The sequence below is a fragment of the Triturus cristatus genome, chromosome 10 (assembly GCF_964204655.1).
Source record: "Triturus cristatus chromosome 10, aTriCri1.1, whole genome shotgun sequence".
NCBI lineage: Eukaryota > Metazoa > Chordata > Amphibia > Caudata > Salamandridae > Triturus > Triturus cristatus.
In genome coordinates this window covers 677,869,973-677,888,501 of record NC_140593.1, presented here as the reverse complement: position 1 = coordinate 677,888,501, position 18,529 = coordinate 677,869,973, and the positions used below count along the sequence as shown (strand labels likewise).

The following is an 18,529-nucleotide window of genomic DNA, read 5'->3' as shown; positions in this document are numbered from 1 at the left end:
TTTACATACTTTTTTTTACATTTTTACTAACATTTTCGTGTCCGGCTCGTGCGCGGGCTCTAAGAGCCTGTTAATGTATTGGCTCCTTATTTCGAACAGCACCGCAGGGGCATTATTACAGCAAACAGATACAGGCGTGGCCAGCGAAAACCACTTTTGTTGAGTCTACCGGAACGCTTGCTCGTACGATTACTCTTGTGTAGGAAAGTGTGAGAACTCGCTCTCAACGTCATTCGCTCCCAAGACTTTGAAGCAAAGGAGGAAGAGCAGTGTCTCGGCGCGCTGTTAGTTGTGTCTGTTTCTCGTCTCAGCGTCCTGTGATTGGCCCCGATGCTCGCACTGTTCTCCCCTAGCCCGGCCTTGGTCTGAGGAGGTTTAGTTGGTCATGATCTTCTGCTCCTGTCATATAGTCATAGAATCTAGCTCTCCTGTTCACGGGATGCTTGGGAGAGATGAGCCCCGGCGGCACTACGCTTCCTATACCCCTGTGCATTCTTCTAATTGCTGTGTTGATGCTGCTGCCACCCGTAGGCTTTGGGGCTCCCACCTGTCCCCCAGGACCCCCCGTTGTGCTCAGTAAGTGTGTTATTGTGTACTGTGTGACCTGCTCCCAGGACACCCCCGCACCGCACGGCCACAAGCTGCTGCGTGTGCCCCCCTGCCCGCTGCCTCTCTCAGCCTCGCTGAGCCTGCCGCCTCTTCCCCCCCCCCCCGGGATCGCTCTCCCTGCCTGTGTGCTGCCGCGCTTATTCTGCCACTGTTTCTGCATTTTTCTGTCGCTGCATTGTCCACTGTTGCTCGTTTTTGCTCCCCCTGAGCCTGTGATTTAATTTTCTTTCCCCGTGTTTCCCCTGTGACCCCCGCCCCGCTCCCCGCCGCCGTGCCAGCGGCCAGGCCCCCTTTCCTTTGTGTACCCTCCCCGCTTCCCAGCTCCTCCCTCCCTCACACTTCGCCATATATGGCGACCGTGCAAACGCGCAGCGTTCACGCGCAGCGGGCGCGACCTAAGCGCGCCGAAGGTGCGCCAAAGGTAAGCCCGTCCGCGTCTGGACCGTGCCCAGCGCCAGGACCCCTGGACCCGCAGGACGTACGACGCCACCACCCTCAACGCACTCAACACCGGCCGAATCCCGGGATGCTACCGAGCCACGCCGAGACGCACCCACGGACCCTTCAGCTGCCTCTCCTGCAAGTTCACCTGCATCCGGACCTGCACCGCACCCACCAAGCCGAACACCAGCAGCAACCACCTGAAGTGCATCCTGCTCAACACCCGCTCCGTCCACAGACACGCCGTCCAACTCTGGAACCTCCTCGACACCACATCTCCAGACGTCGCCTTCCTCACGGAAACATGGATGAACGCCTCCTCAGCGCCCGACATCGCCATCGCCATCCCGGAGGGCTACAAGATCGCCCGGAGGGACCGAACAAACCAGACGGGAGGAGGCATCGCCATCATCCACAGGAACACCATCCGCATCACGACCAACACCGACGACACCCTGACAACCGCCGAACACCTGCACTTCCAGATCCACACCGACCCCAAGACCACCCTCAGAGGCACCCTGATCTACCGACGCCTGGGACCACGCACTCAGTTCAGCGAAGACTTCGCCGACTTCATCAGCCCGCACGCCCTCCCCTCCGCTGACTACATCCTCCTCGGGGACCTCAACTTCCACCTGGAGAACAACAACGACCGCAACACCACCTCCCTGCTTGACAACCTCGCCAACCTCGGTCTCAAGCAGCTGGTGACCACCGCCACCCACCTCGCCGGACACACACTCGACGCCGTCTTCTCATCCAGCAAGGACATCGTCTTCAGCCACGCCACCGGACTCCACTGGACGGACCACAGCTGCATCCACTTCAGCTTCAGAAGAACCACGATCCACCACCATCAGCAACAGGTTGCACGAAGAAGCTGGAACAAGATCACAGCCGACCAGCTTGCCGCATCCCTGAGCCAGCACCCTCCCGCCAGCTCAGCGAACCCCAGCCAGGCCGCCGACAACCTCACGAAGTGGATCAGCAACTGCGCAGTCGACCTCGCCCCTCTGAGGACCCCGCCCAGCAGACCCGGCAGCAAGAAGGCCCCATGGTTCACCGACGAACTCAAGAGCTCCAAGAAGAACTGCCGAGCCCTCGAGAAAGCATGGAGAAGAGACCCAACACCAGACAACATGACCACCCTCAAGCTCGCCACCCGAAAGCACCATCAACTGATCCACGCCACCAAGAAAACAGCATTCAAGGAGCGGCTGGACAACAACGCACACAACAGCAAGGAACTCTTCAACATCGTGAAAGAGCTCTCCAACCCCAACGCCGGAAACGACATCACACCATCACAAGACCTCTGCAACTCCCTCGCCTCCTACTTCCACAACAAGATCGCGGACATACACAACAGCTTCAGCACACAACCAGCGCTCCCCACGACCGCACCAACGCCCCCCACCACCACCCTCAGCGCCTGGATCCCAATCAGCACCGAAGACACCATCCGCAAGATGAACTCCATCCACTCCGGATCTCCGACCGACCCCTGCCCTCACCACGTCTTCAACAAGGCCGATGCCGTCATCGCACCCCACCTGCGGGACATCATCAACACCTCCTTCGACACCGCCACCTTCCCTGAGAGCTGGAAGCACGCCGAACTCAGCGCTCTACTAAAGAAACCAACAGCGGAGCCCACCGAACTCAAAAACTACCGCCCCATCTCGCTCCTCCCGTTTCCAGCCAAAGTCATCGAGAAGACAGTCAACAAGCAACTGGCCGCCTTCCTCGAAACGAATGGTTCCCTCGACCCCTCACAGTCGGGCTTCAGGGCCAACCACAGCACCGAGACTGCCCTCATCGCTGCCACCGATGACATCCGAGCCCTGCTCGACAACGGAGAAACAGCGGCCCTCATCCTCCTAGACCTCTCCGCGGCGTACAACACTGTTTGCCACCGCACCCTAGTGCAGCGCCTCAGCAACATTGGAATCCTGGAGAAGGCACTGGAGTGGATCATCTCCTTCCTCGCTGGAAGGATACAGAGAGTCCGCCTACACCCGTTCAGGTCAGAAGCCACCGAAGTCATCTGCGGCGTTCCTCAGGGCTCCTCGCTCAGCCCCACCCTCTTCAATGTCTACATGAGCCCCCTTGCAGCCATCGCATGCCAACACAACCTCAACATCATCTCTTACGCCGACGACACCCAGCTGATCCTCTCCCTCACCAACGACCCCGCCACCGCCAGAGCCAACCTACACGAAGGGCTGAAAGACGCAGCCGAGTGGATGATGACCAGCCGCCTGAAAATGAACTCAGACAAGACGGAAGTCCTCATCCTGGGCTCCTCACCCTCCACCTGGGACGACTCCTGGTGGCCCCCCGCCCTGGGCACCGCACCCAAACCGACAGACCACGCACGCAACCTGGGCTTCATCCTGGACACCTCCCTCTCCATGACCAGACAAGTCAATGCCGTCTCCTCGTCTTGTTTCAACATCCTGCGCATGCTACGTAAGATCTTCCGGTGGATCCCTACCGAGACCAGGAAGACGGTCACCCAGGCCCTCGTCACCAGCCGCCTGGACTACGACAACGCCCTCTACGCCGGAACAACCGCCAAGCTCCAGAAGAGACTCCAGCGAATCCAGAACGCCTCAGCGAGACTCATCCTCGACCTCCCCCGACACAGCCACATCTCCGGACACCTGAGAGACCTGCACTGGCTCCCGGTCAACAAGAGAATCACCTTCCGCCTCCTCACCCACGCACACAAAGCCCTTCACAACCAAGGCCCGAGTTACCTCAACAGCCGCCTCAACTTCTACGCTCCCACACGCCAGCTCCGATCAACCAGCCACGCCCTCGCCGCCGTCCCCCGCATCCGAAGAGCCACAACAGGAGGAAGGTCCTTCTCCCACCTGGCCGCCAAGACCTGGAACTCCCTCCCGACCCACCTCCGCCTGACCCAAGACCACCTCGCCTTCAGGAGGCAGCTCAAGACCTGGCTGTTCGAGCAGTAGCGGACCCCCCCCCCCCCCAGCGCCTTGAGACCCTCCGGGTGAGTAGTGCGCGATATAAATGTCTTTGATTGATTGATTGATTGTTTTTATCGTGTGTGTCGGTAGATACAAATATAATTTCATAATCATGAAACTGAGTCAGTTGATAGTAATGTAATTGAGACTGGGTTATTTCTATACGAACTTTAACTTGCAGCTTTGTGGATAGCGGCGCAGCACAAGCAAAGCCCAGGAGGGTGGAAACATCACCTTCCCTGAAGGGAAGTCTAAAATATTAACGGGTTACCAGTTTAGGGAGGGGTCTACAACTTCGATCACGAACCGTAATCAGCATTGCCCTTACACCCAAAGTTCATTAAGATGCAAGACAATCTTGTCCCAAGAGTGCTGAGAGAAGTGGAGACTGATGCCCTCTTCTTACGCAGAATGCATTTTAGAGTAGGTGCCTCCTTGCCCAAGATCACACAAATACGCACTTAAAGAATAAGTCGTTACCTGTTCAAGATAACGAACGCATCTTCATAGGTAGAGTGCCCGTGCTTGCCCAAGAAGCTACATGCTCTTGAGGATTAGAGCCTAACATTTCAGAGCACTGAGTAGCGGATGCGTGACAAAGGTGTAGTCCTTCCTTCGGTAGCGTCTAGAAGTGCTATACATTAAGGCAGTGAAGACATTCTTCTCACTTTATTGTTTGACACACGGCCGCACCATTACAAGCGTCCTTGTTCTAACTCCGTGGACTTCAGACCAGACAGACTGATGATTTTAGGATTTCTGTGATTTGTCAGAGACCTACCTTTTTACGGAAGCTGAACACTCAACAGGAAAGTGAATTTCAAGTCTTCAGACAGTAAGTGTAAGAGTAAGTACAGTAGGATAAATCGATAGATATGCATTGACCTTGGAGTGAATGGGGGTGCCCTAAATGGTTGGGGCCCCCTGCGCCACAGGGGCTGCGTTACGCCTCTGAATGTCTCCTTACTTATCCATTGTCTCCTACACGACCCTTGGGAATGTGAAGTTTAACAAAAGACGACAGATTGATCGTAGAAAATTGTGCATGTCCACGACTTATGCCTAGTTGAAATACAACACTAAGGGACAGGATTGTATTAATTTCAAATGCTTTCTTTACCATGTTGGTATGATTTCCCCTTTTTTCATTTGTTTTTTTTACAACACAATCAACATACAAACTGCTAAATTGATGGCAACATTTCACAGCGACTACAGCCACGCTCCGCAAACACTACACATAGTACCTCAGGGTTTCATCATGGTTATTTATGTATGTATTTGAAAAGTTATGAGCTGAGTGCCTTCATGGCTATGTAAAGAACACAAATAACTCCGCATGACCTAGACTTTCATGTTACCGGTCAATAGGGCCCCATGTTTCTTATTTACTTTTAAAACAAGCATTTGCAAAACCAATTGTTCTGCCTTAACAAGCCACGCGATTACATACAATAAGCATTGGCGTAGCCAATAGGTCTCGCCTTTGGGACCTTATAAGTGTTTAGTTATCCAGCACAATATCCTTGGTGCAACAACATCAACTGTTGCATGAATACACACTTATAAGGTCCCAAAGGCGAGACCTATTGGCTATGCCAATGCTTGTTAAATATAATCTTGGCTTTTTGTAACAGAATTTGTGCCCCAAATGTTGCTTTTAAGTGTAATTTTAATGGTAGAGGGAAAGATATTGTCATTGATTTTATACTTTCCTCCCATAGGTACTCTTACTTGATATCTAATTTTACAATGCACAACACTGCTATGAGTGATCATCATCCACAAAGTATAGACGTTAATTCTAAGCACTTGTCCTCATTAGTTAAATTGGCCAGCTTACGCATCAGGGCTAACATTCAGATTGCCACTCGCAATTATCTCTCTTTGCGCTGGACACAAATTCAACTTGACTACTTTATGAGTAGGTTGATTTCCTCACATAGAACATTCTTTGAAATATGCGTGGATGACAAAGCTAGCTCTCATTATATTATTAAGACCTTCCTTTACATTACTAAGGGAATCAAGAAAAGACTATCTGTTACGAGACAATGCCCATTTTCGGCACAACTGAGGTGGTTTGATTAATTTTGTAATCAGGCCCACAAATGCCTCAGGGAAGCCTTACATAATCTCCTAGAAGTTTACGTGAGTATTGATCTGCCCTTAGGGCAAAGAAATTAGCTCTCAAGGACGAAGCGTTGGAGGCCTTGTACGAAGCAAGCCGTAACAAAGACAGTGCAGCCTTCTGGTGTGTGATTAACTGCCCCTTCTTGAGAGATGAGTACTCCCCTAGTTTGGAGATCCCTGTAGCGTAAACTGAGTGAGTGACCTACTTTTCTAACATTTATTCAAACAAAATCTTAGCTGAACTACTACTCCTTGTCGATGATGGTGGCACCATAGAACCCTCTAGCAGATTTTCTGGTCGCGCATTTTCCCAGGAGGTTAACTAGGACCTTATGGCTAGTAAAGGGGGGGGAAAGCCCCAGGCCCAGACGGTATACCCTTCGACCTTTTTAAAAGCAATGTGCCACTCTGGGGCCCCCTTTTGACCCAAGATTTGGGTGCATCCTGCATTTTTGTCTTATTGAGTACTTGGTCAGAGTCCCTCATTGTCCCAATCTTTAAGAAGGGTGATCGTTCTTAACCGGCCTGCTATCGCCCAATTTTATTGCTCGACTCCCTTATGACAATGGCTGGCTGCATTATACTGGCCAGATTAGAAGCCTGGGCTGCTGAGCATGGGATTCTTTCAGATTTGCAATATGGCTTTCATAGAGCGCTCAGGACAAATAAACAGGGACTTAATTTGAACCTTATTATCGGCAAATATACCAAGATGAAGAGTAGTAGTTTGTTTTTAGCTTTCACTGATTTATCCAGCGCATTCAACTGCGTTATGCACAATAAATTGTGGATAAATATGAGGGCGCTTGGTGTGGACCCACCTATCATCCAGTTTCTGATGAGTTGTGTTGAGGGAGTAGGATAGGGATTGATATGGGCTGAGGGGGGATTGCACTCTTTCCTTCGGTGTAGAGAGAGGCGTTAGCCAAGGGCGCATACTCACTCCTTCCCCGTTTACATTATATATTAATAACCTAGGTAAACTTCTATCAGAGAACTGAATGGACCTCGCCCAAATCGTCCATTGTCCAATTCTGCCTTGTCTGGATGTGGATGACCCTTTTGTAATGGTGCCCTCCAGAGGATTTTATATTATTTTGTAGCCGATATGCAATAACTAGGGCTTCTAGTCAATATAGGAAAAACCTTTATTACAAAGTGCAGTAGGAGGCATGTTAAGTGTCGTGATATTTTGATTGGGGAAACCAAGCTTAACTTTAGTAGTACCATTTATTTCCTGGTTATACTGTTTACATAGATGGAACCTGGAAATCGGCGATTAACACCAGAAAGATACAATTTATGAAGACCATCACTGCGCTTACCAACTTCACGACTAAACTAGGTAGGAAGCCACTCAAGGAAATGTTATCCATTTACAGAGTGAAGCACTTGGCTATTGCGACATATAGGGGATTTTACTTTTTATTGTAAATGTTAAATGGAGACTCTCCAAGTGTTTCGCTTACTTTCTTCTGGGGAGTCCCATCGAGGGAAGTCCGTATTTCAGACTGGCAGTCTTCATGCATGGGTACTCACAAAAATTTCCCGGGGGCAGCAAAGTTTGGTCTACGGTTACAAATGAAGGTGTTCCTAAAGTTAAGCGCCTAGCTACTTCCTTGGCCTAACTGCAATTAACCTTTAAATAAGTGATTGCTTTATATTTTTTTTTAAATTCCATGTTAGTGCTGAGTCGAGTAAAGAGCAGCCCAGTGCTGCTGCTGCCCAGGGTCCCACATGTAAAGGTCAGGAGGGCCACTTGCGGCCCCCAGGCCGTACTTTTGAGTATCACTGCCCTATATCATGATGCAGATTATTCTAACACAAAATACATTGGACCATAAAGATAACAAGACACATCAAAGAGTAAAATCAGAGAAGTGACAAATGGCAGCATTATATAAAAAATATTTAATATAGAAATTGTGTAACTGTAAAAAAAAAAAAATTATTTGTTTCAACTGTGAACTTTAGGAAATCACAAACAATAAAAACAAACAGCAACATGTGTCTGTCAGGGTCCGTTCACCCAGAGTGGATCCTTGCAACGAAAAATGTGCGCCCACCTTCTCATAAATTTATATTTTGCTTTTTTAATATTAGAAAATCTCAAAAAATTCTCCTTCGTTGTACAGCCGGCCTGTAGCAGTCTATTCATATCTGTGAAAAGCGGTTGGTGGGTATGAGTGTTTTATTCCTGGAAGTGTAGAAGCTTGCTCTGTTTATTTCTTGTTATAGTGCGGTACAAAGTGTATCTCTGATCAGATACGCCAAGCACAAAGTCTTTTATGTCTCAATTTCGTCAGCAACTTCCTCATCCACCTCCTCTCCATCCTCCATGCTGTTATGCCGGATGCGCTCGGACACACTGTTTCTGGTCAGGGGGATACCAACGGCTCGATGAACAGCTTCCATGGTACGTTGGTTGACATAATAGGTCAAGTTGACAGAAGGAAGCCTTTTCCGCATCTCTTCTAAGCACTTGTAGGCCTGGTGGGGAAATAAAAAAAAAAATGAATATACTTTTTTTACCCTAGTCAACATATCGTTATCAGCGTACCACAGTTTAAGGTCCTGGCAACAAGCCATGCCTCACAGTCCTATAGAGAGGTTGATCTTGTATTTAACATTATCAGTCACAAGTTTTCCTGGTCTCATATTTCCTCATAATAAGAACAAATGCAGTACTTGGGTTTACCGAATCCTGTGCTCACCAGCACCATTTTATTTTGAGTATTTATAGAGCGCGCTCTCATCCCCAAAGGGATATCCCTTTGCTGGGACTTATCTTGCTAGTTCAAGTCAAGACCCTATAGTGGATACAGCCAAGTCTTCAACTTTCTCTGAAATGCTAATAAATCTGGCACTGCACATAAGTTGTGGGGAAGATTATTCCAGTCGGTCGCTGCCAAAAGAATAAAGGTACGGCTGCCCATTCTGCATTTCTTGATTCTTCTACAAGATATTAAAGCCTGGTTGGCTGATGGAAGGTTTCATATAGGCATATGAAAAATGACTATTCTGTAGAGTCGCTATGCCCCCTTCATAAAGCGCTCTGTGCATTTGGCACATGAGCTTAAAAATTATTCTTTTTCGAATTGGGAGCCAGTGAAGATAATTGAGACAAGCCAAGGCTGAGCTCCTGCTAGTCTTGCTACATATCAGTCTTGCTGCCCCATTCTAAATAATTTGGAGCTGCGTGAACAAGTACTCTGCCATGCCCGCATACAACGCGTTCCCATAGTCCAACCTACTCATAATCAAGGTTTGGACAATGTTCCTTCTCCATGCCACTGGAATTCAAAGAAATAGTTTCCGGAGGATGCGTAAGAGGACAAAACAGATCCCGTATACCCTGGTTACTTGTTCTTGCAAAGAAAGAGAGTCATTAATGAAGAAGCCCAGATTCTTTACTACCTAAGACATTACATTCAGTTACTTGTCCCATCCCCCCTCCACCCCACCTCTATAAACAAGGCGAGAGATGTGAGACACACCATATACAAATGATCATAAGTCCATACATAACATTTGGATTGTTTAGACAGTACAACGGGTATCATCATCATCATTTTACTGTAAATTAATATTGCAGACACGTTCAGAAAGTATTAACCATCTGTTCCTTTTACATCTTGTCTCGGTTCAGGGCTTCCCATTTCCTGTTGTAGTCTGACTTCTACTAAGTCCTATTCCACCCTTCCTCCCTTTTCCACTCCATAGTAAAGTGACCTATAGCATGCCCTACATTCAGCCCGTACCCACTTTGCAAATTCCCATAACACTTGCTTTTGTGTGGGTAGTCGTTTGGTCATCCATCTCAAGGTTACACAGTTCTTTGCCGCAGTGAGGCCTAATTCCAATACCTTTTTCGCACATTTAGTGTGTTTATTATGGGTGACTAGTCTCAGCAAGCATATCTGTACAGATGTCTGTATGCCCTACAGCATACCTTTGACGTGGTTCCCAGACTTTATTTTCCTACTTTGAATGACCTGTTAGTGGATCTTTGGTGGGGCTCTAGACCCAGAAGGGTGTGAGTCAAAACACTACAAAGGACATGGAGCCAGGGAGGACTCAAGGTTCCCTGCCTAGAATTCTATTACATGGCTGCTCAATTAAGGCATGCAATCCATTGGTTGGACAATGAGGATAATTGGGAGAAACGACTCCTGGCAGGTACATGCGGTGGACGCCCTCTGCTGAAACTCCTGATGCTCAGCCCCGGAGTTCCCGCATCGCTTCCCTATGTGGTAGAACATATGGCCATTACCTGGGCGAATTTGATCAGTGTGTAATGCCCCTTATGCCCCCCATATGCCTCTAAGGTCGGGGTGACCTTTCTCGTATGTAGCTGAATCTATGTCTATACGTTGCTGGAAAGAAGGAGAGTTTCGGTTATTAGGAGAGCTCTATGTTAACAGGCGACTTATAACCCAAGAGGAGACAGTGACTGGCTTTAATTTGGGAGTTGGATAATATCCCCAATATGAAAGGGTGTTGAGTGTTGCAAGGGAGGTCTGGCCGTCCTTCCCCGAAGAATCCCCCCACACTAATATATTGATGCTGATGCTGTATATGGCTCAAGTGCCCCGGTTGGTATCTCATCACTACCGGGCTCTACATGATGACTTACCGGAGGGGGGGACTCTGCCGGTGCAGGCAGAGTGGGACAAGCTGATTGGGGAACCCCTAACAGAGAGGGAATGGATGAAGGTCCATGAGGGTGTTCGCCCTTTAGTTCTAATGCGTGTTTTAAACTCCTTCAATACAAGGTTGTGCACCATACTTACCTTATCTCACGGACACTGCATATGATATATATACCCTGCCCGTTCGGGAACGTGCTAACAGTGCGGGTCCTTGGAAGCTGATTTTATCCGCATGACATGGGCTTCCGTCCCTTACTTCCTACTGGGAAGACATACTTACTCGACTTGGGAGAGCTTCAGGTTGGGAGGTTCCTATGGAGGTCCGACAAGTATTGCTTGGCCTACTTCCCTCCCCAAAGAACAAGAAACTGAGAAGGAAATTTGCCCTTTTAGGTCTGGTATTGGCGAAAAGATGTATTGCTATCACATGGCTTCGGCCTACATCCCCGTCCGTTGAGGCATGGTTGCGAGATATGTCTGATTGGGCGTCTGCGGAGGAGGTACGAATGAAGCATGTTCAGAGAGATGAAAAGCTAGAAGACGACCTTCAGGCCTGGGCATATATGCAATCTGAGTTGCGGGAGCCATAGACATTGGCTGTAGCAGGAGACGCTGGCGAGGGAGGGATATCGCTGGACCCAGAGTGATGATTATACGGTAAATAATGGCAGAGGAAGAGTGGTGGGACACTAAGATAACAAGGGCACATTTATACATCTCATTCTTTTTGTTAAAACACTGGTCTGACATGGAAGTAGGTTGGGAGGGGGGTGGGAAGATAAACTTGTTATATGTTGGCAATGGGGTTACATAGATAGTGTGGACTGATTCTCTAGCTTCGGAGTTTCGAAACTATAGTGGATCCTAGCTAACTGCATCATTGTCTACAGCTAAGTCTTGGGACATTTATGTACATGAGACAGAGGGAGTAACGGTAAAGGTTTTTGCAAGGAATTAGGTGTAATGCCAGTAATGCCCATGGTCTCACCAAACGAGCTAACATACCTGCCTCTGGATCAGCATCCCTTTCCTCGAACCACAGCACTGTATGCTGAGTGTGAGCTGCCCAATAATAAGTCTCGAAATGTGGTGCCTGTAATCCTCCACTATCCCATGGACGCTTCAGTACCTCCAAACTTATCAGTGCCCTCCCAGTTCCCCAGTATGGCAATTTATCCAATCTGTGAAAGCAGGACTCCAGTAAGCGCATCGACATGTGTTGCAATACATATTGTACTCGCGGTAGCATGATCATTTTACTAATTACAATGCGCCCCATTAAGGACATTGGGAACTTCAGCCACTTGTGCACACCACTTTCAAGGGAGACCAGTAAATTGCCCACATTTGAATCATATGTTTCAGTGTAATCCGAGCTCAAATACAATCCTAGGTATTTTACTAAAGTTGTCTGAACCTTTATATTAGGTAGGCATGCCTCATCAGCTACAGTTGCTTGTATGGGATACAACACTGACCTTTTGGCGTTTGAGTGCCCCCCCCCCCCCCTCACCCCCTCCTTTGCAAATGTACTGTAGCTAGCCGGCCATGTGGTCATCAGGGTTCTCAATGTTAATAGTATATCATTGGCATATAATGAGATGATTTCCCGCTTCTGCCCACCATTATACCATCATCTGCGTGTCAAATATGTGTAAATTGCACCAGTGGCTCTATAATTTGTGCAGATATTAGTGGAGAGAGAGGGTACCCCTGCCTAAGTCCCTCTCTCTATCAACCAACTGTCTGATACTCTATTACCTACTTTTACTCTTTCCTTACTCGCAGTGTAAAGTAGCTTCACCCATCGCAGGTAATCTGCTCACAAGGTATAACCTTGGGATGTGCAGTCCATAAACACACAGTTAACAGTATCAAAAGCCTTGTGATCATCTAGACTAGCATCTGTGCTTGGTTGCTCTCCTCACACTTTCTCGTCCATGATGAGGAGTGCCTTTCGAATGTTAGTGGTGGGATTGTGGGCCCACCAATAAATCCCGCCAGATCAGCATATAGTATCCCCTCTGCCGCCTTTGCTAGGCGTTGTGCCAATATGTTTACCATTATTTTTGCATCCACATTTATCATTGACAGTGAATAAGATGATTCACAATCAGTGGGGTCTCTCCCAGGCTTAGGTGAGACTACTAAATTTGCCTCCTTCAACAAAGCTGATAATACTCCTGTCTTAAACACCTCCTTATACATAGCTAGCAGAGGCACCCACAATAAATCCACTTATGTCTGGTACAACTCAACTAACAACCCATCATTTCCTGGTGTTTTCCATGTGCTTAATAGCCCACTTGATATCTGCATCCTCAATAGGAGCATTCAGATACTACAGGTAAGCACGCTAAATCTAAAATGGCATGTATGCCTGCCTCATCACTGTCATTGTGTCGCGCACAAAACGCCTTGTAAAATTCTCTGAATTGGTCCAAGCTATCAGTTTGAGCTGTCAAAATCTCTCCAGTGGTGGCATTAAAGGACACAACAGCACTCCCTCCTTTTTCTCTGTTGTCCAGCCATGCTAGCAGGCGTCCTGGTTTATTTTCTTGCTCGTATTGGGTTTCAGAATAGGTTCTGTAATCATGTTTCCCGGGCTTTGTCTAGGACAGCTCCAGTCCGTGTTTTCACGCCGTTCGTTTGTCCGAAGTGCTGCAGAAGGCAGGGAGAGATGCTGTGCAAGGCTACCGACTGTTGCTCCTTCTCCTGGCTCTCATCCCCCGCTCCCCCTTTGCTCCAGCTCCTTAGCCTCTGCTCTGCTTCTTACAGCTGCGGGGGCAAGTCGCACCTCGAAGCGGGGGTCAAAGCCGCACACCATAGGGGAGCGCGGGGGCGGAATGCAGGGGGGGGGGGGGAGAAATAGTAGCCAACGGAAGCCGCCGCGGAGAGCAGGTGAAGGAAGGCATGCTGCCCAGAGCTGTTTACCCGTCTGTTCGGATACTTAACTAGTGACCTGTTACGACCTCCCAGATAACCCGCCTATCAACCGACAGCAGGTGGGTGTAAAATAAAGCAGTGTGGAGTGGACCTGGGTCCAGGGTGCCACAACCTAGCCCCACCTGATAATCTTGCTCTCCTTGTCTGACCACGATCAGTAGTGCTAAAGCTAAGGGCTAAACCTAAGCCAAAACCTAAGGCAGCCACGTAAATAATACAAAATAAAAAAAAACAGCGCAGCAGTGAAGGATCGGCAGGTCTAACAGCGACACCAGTGAACCTGCAACATTAGTTTCAGTCTCTAAACTCCGGCTTCAACCAAAGAGAGTGTGTCTATCTGTCTATCTATCCCCCTTACAGGTCTTTGTGGTGGGGGGGGGGGGTTTCAACCGTCCTCAACCAGAGCCCTTACGTGCAACAGAGATAGGTGAGGGCTGGAGACCCTGCAAAAAAAAAAAAAGAAAAAACCGCCCAGCCACGCGACTAATGGTAACATAAACGCTTAAAAGACTTACATTTAAGAGCCACCCCGACTCTCACTCAGCTGCACCGAAAAGACCTGAGCAGCCCAAAGGATTACTGGCCACTTAATCGAGAGTCATGAGGTCGGGCAGAGTAAGAAAAGCTCCAGTAAAACGAAAATCAAATCCAGGACCACAATCTAAACCAACAAAACGGAAGAGCGAGAGCATTTCCAGGAGAGAACTTAGGGGCAGCAGCCCACAGGACCACGACCTAGGAAGTCTAAAGATAAAACGCGAGAAACTTGAAGATACACAAAATAGTTCAACGGAAGAAAAGGCAGACAGTCACTTGAGCGGCCTGCATCCCAAAGCTTATAACAGTAGTATCTTATTGCCCCCGGAAGGCAGTACAACAAAAGAAACAAGGCTCACAGATGCCACAGCGAGCACCTGTTCGGCGGAGCAGGTCTTACTCAAGGTAGAAGGAACACCCCCAAGGAGAAATCCCTGCCAAAAATATACACAAAGTTCTCATTTCTGAGAGATCCTGGAACAGCAATATTTTCTAAGAGTGCCAGTATAGAAGGGCTGCAATCCCCCTTTTACCACTTGCTACAAACAGCTTAGACCAAAAGCCACTGGCAGCGAAGGAAACCTCAGTACAAACTCATCCCAAAGGAACAACTCAAACAAACGCACAATTTCAAACTAAGGACCAATTTGGAGCAAGCCAAGAAATTGCAGACACAATGACCTCACGTACAAACAAGGCAGATAACTGTGAACAATTAGGACTATTGTTTCTCCAACAAAATCACCAAGAGGACAGTACTAACAATTATTTTAGCCCACCACAACATAGCTCTGTGGAAAGCTTATTTACAGCTCAAACTGGTATTCCAAACCTCCAACCATCTAGGTCAACAACTGGGGGAACACAGAAGCCATCTCTAACACTTGACTGGTAATTGGGCCTAAGACACTGTTCAGATCTTCAGAACGCCCAACTCCCTAGTTATACTGCTGAGAATACTCCAGGCCGAGGATCTAGCCTTTTAGCCCAACAAACGAAGCCAGATACGGGATCTGCCCTAAAGCCTCATCAACACCCATCATCAGCTTCAGACAAACTGGATGATCAAAACTTAAGGATACAGACATTACAACCAAACTACCACCCCCCACAGAATTCATCGCCTACCTTACCATCCACCAGCTTGGATGACATACTCCCTTTTGTAGGCTTACCCGCCCTCTACAAATCAAAGGGATCCACGCAATCCAACAGCCACAAACCAATGACCAGTCTGCCACATGTCCTTCCTAGCCTCCCAAGAATGGGAAGACTTAGTCGCCTCCTATACACATGAGCCTAGTAGCCGACCAAAATATCCGCAAACAGTAAGAAGCAGTGCAGGTCATAACAACAAAACCTTAATTTGGGAATCACTCTTAAGCTCCATGTAATATTCGACTGCGGCCTTGCCATACCAATCCCACAAAATGGACCTTCAGCTTACAGTATTGCAGTCTCTTGCCGATTTTACTTCGGGGATTGATAAAAAGCTAGGCGAGCTGAATGGATTAATAAAGAGAGGACAAGCAGCGGCCCTGAAAACACAGTCTGTGCAACAAGAATGCTTATGTGCCCCGATTGTGGACAAACTACAAACGCTACCCACGACACTGGCAGACATATTGTCGACTCTGAAACCAACAACAGCATCACAGAAAACAGAAAATAAAGGTACTTCGAGGGACGAAGCAAAATCATTGAGCGCACAGACACCAGCGCCAATATCACTAAATAGCGACTCTCTATCAGAATGTAGGAGTCCCCTCCGAGGATCAAACAAAACTGACTCTTACGGTAGCAAAAACCTAACAACAAGAACAGGACGCAAGCAAAAAAGGAAAGGCAGGAACAAGAAATCCACAGTCCTGGCACATTATGCAACCGACTCCATCCCGGTAGGCTTACCCAAAACAGAACTAGTAAATGATAAAATATCACACGAAGAAGAGCTAGGTTCGGTAAACAGCACGAAGATCCCGACTGCAAGCCCCAAAACAACAAAGCAACAGCAAAATACGACAAGCTGCCTTCTAAAATCCAGCAACAAACAAGCGGAAAAGAGCCTACAGACAGGGCCCCCACCTGAAATGATTCTGCCTCCAATCGCCTCCGCCAAGGAGACGCATCAAACGAGTATACACATAGGGCAAGAGGCGTCAACAGCCTCACCAGGTAGAACGGTGATATTCAAAGGAACACATCAAACAATAATACCACTCGGCCGAGTCTCTTGGGAGGATCAAAACAGGCCCCAACAAACTCTGTGCCACAACCACGAGAATGACATCATAGCGCATGCCACAGACAGCGTTTTATCCAATCACACAGAATACTTAAACTGCAGCCATATCTCCGGAGCACTCAAAGCAAACCTCTCTGATCATGGGCTCCTCCAAGATAGCGTAAATAACAAAACAAGGGGGCCTCTCCAAAATCTAGAAACTTTTGCCCACAGAGTGACCTTTAATAAGGGCACAGAGACACAAGATCAGCCCATAGCAATGGCCGAAGGGTCAAGCATCATAATATTCCACCCACAATACAAATCTAGAGGTCGTATGGACACACTGAATAGAGGGAATATTCTACGGCTTCTACACTCCATTACACCTCTAGTAAATATTGAAACCCTTGACTTACTGTCAGTGGAATTTCTACCATCTAACAATATACAGAGTACAGAAGTAACTAGAACATCCTGGCGAACCGCAGAGGTTGCAGGCAGAATCCTACGGGAAAGGGCAAGCTTTATAAACTGGGGGATAGGCCTGGAAACTATCCCCAAACCTTTATACCCAGCTCCTTTCCTTAAAGTAGAAGTAATCAACTCAAGTCGGACGACTTTTTCAGTATGGAAAGGAGCAAGAAGTAGTACACCAGGCACTACAATCAAAGCAAACTTGGAAATTGCACTGCAATCGACTCAAGGTCCTTCAGTCTCACAGTCCATCTCAACGTCCAACAACTGGACTGATATACATCGCCAAATAGCACCGGCATGCCCACTATGACAGGCAACAGACTCAGCACAGCCTTCACAGATAGAACGCGACCGAATTGCCATATGTGTCTGGAATGTAAATGGCCTAGCCTAAAAAATGCATGATCAAGAGTTCACAAATTATCTGACTACCTTTGACATTATCTTGCTTAAAGAAACTTGGGAAGATAAGCCTCTAGACCTGACAGACGACACCACCTACTCATTGCCGGCAGCATAGATGTCAGTCTTTGGTCGTCGCTCGGGGGGCCTCCAGCTTTCTGCCTTAATAACTAAAATTGGTGAGCTCCTCCCTGTCACCATACATCTAACTCCACCAAGCAGCATTCAAGGAACAAAGGTAACTCTTAGGCTAAATCACCTTAAACAGGAAATCATAATAATAAACGTTTATGTTCACCCAAAACAAAAATCAAAGGCTGCGAAAGAGCTATTACTCGAGCTACAGAGAGTAATGGAAGAAGAATCAACGGACCTCATAGTCCTGGTTGGCGATCTCAACATGCATCTCTTAGGGACTACCAAGGAAGAAGACTCAACTCAGGACCTCTCGAGAACATGGGGAATTCCAACACAATGCCAAATACAGCCCACTAAGCCACCAAGTGTAGCAACAAACTTACTTAGGGGCCTAGAACACCTAAATATGAGAGCCCTGAATGGACGGTTTAAAGATGATATTAAAGATGATATTAAAGATGATATTCCACCAGCAGCCACATACCACTCAACTGTTACATCATCACATCTAGACTTCACATTTATGACATTGTCCCTGTTTAATAAAGTAGTCACCTTCAAGATCGGTAACAGTAATTTTAGTGACCATCTTCCACAAGAGTTTAATCTTCTAGCAAGAGCTTGCCAAATCCCAGAAACCAGCAATTCCATCTTGCCGGAGGAAACGACCAACCTAAGAAGAATAAGATGCAACTCCAACAACATAGACAAAATAGCAGCAGATGCCCAAGCCCTTTATAATTAAGGTCAAGTCAACTCAACCCATCCAATAGAAAGCTGGGTATTATTTACTAAATCTATAGGAGAAAAACATTCACAACGCAACGGCCAGAAACAAGGGAAAGTGATAGCTGCTTCAATTGATGCACATAATAGCCCTGTCTCTAAAAAACTAAAACAAACTATAAATCAAACTTTTAAGCGATTGTGCAAAACCCCAAACAATCGGACACTGCAAAGCACACTCC

At 47.7% G+C, this 18,529-nt stretch overlaps 1 protein-coding gene across 2 annotated transcripts in view; it reads right to left on the bottom strand.

Annotated features, from left to right (window-relative positions):
- Window positions 1–8,074: 8,074 nt before the first annotated feature.
- IFT140 (intraflagellar transport 140) overlaps window positions 8,075–18,529 on the bottom strand; it is a 1,808,590-nt gene continuing 1,798,135 nt past the window's right edge. For both annotated transcript variants that reach the window (XM_085628169.1, XM_085628168.1), the window contains exon 30: window positions 8,075–8,672. In XM_085628169.1, the coding sequence (XP_085484295.1) occupies window positions 8,469–8,672 (204 nt within the window). In that variant the 3' untranslated portion in view covers window positions 8,075–8,468. The remainder of the gene's footprint in view (window positions 8,673–18,529) is intronic.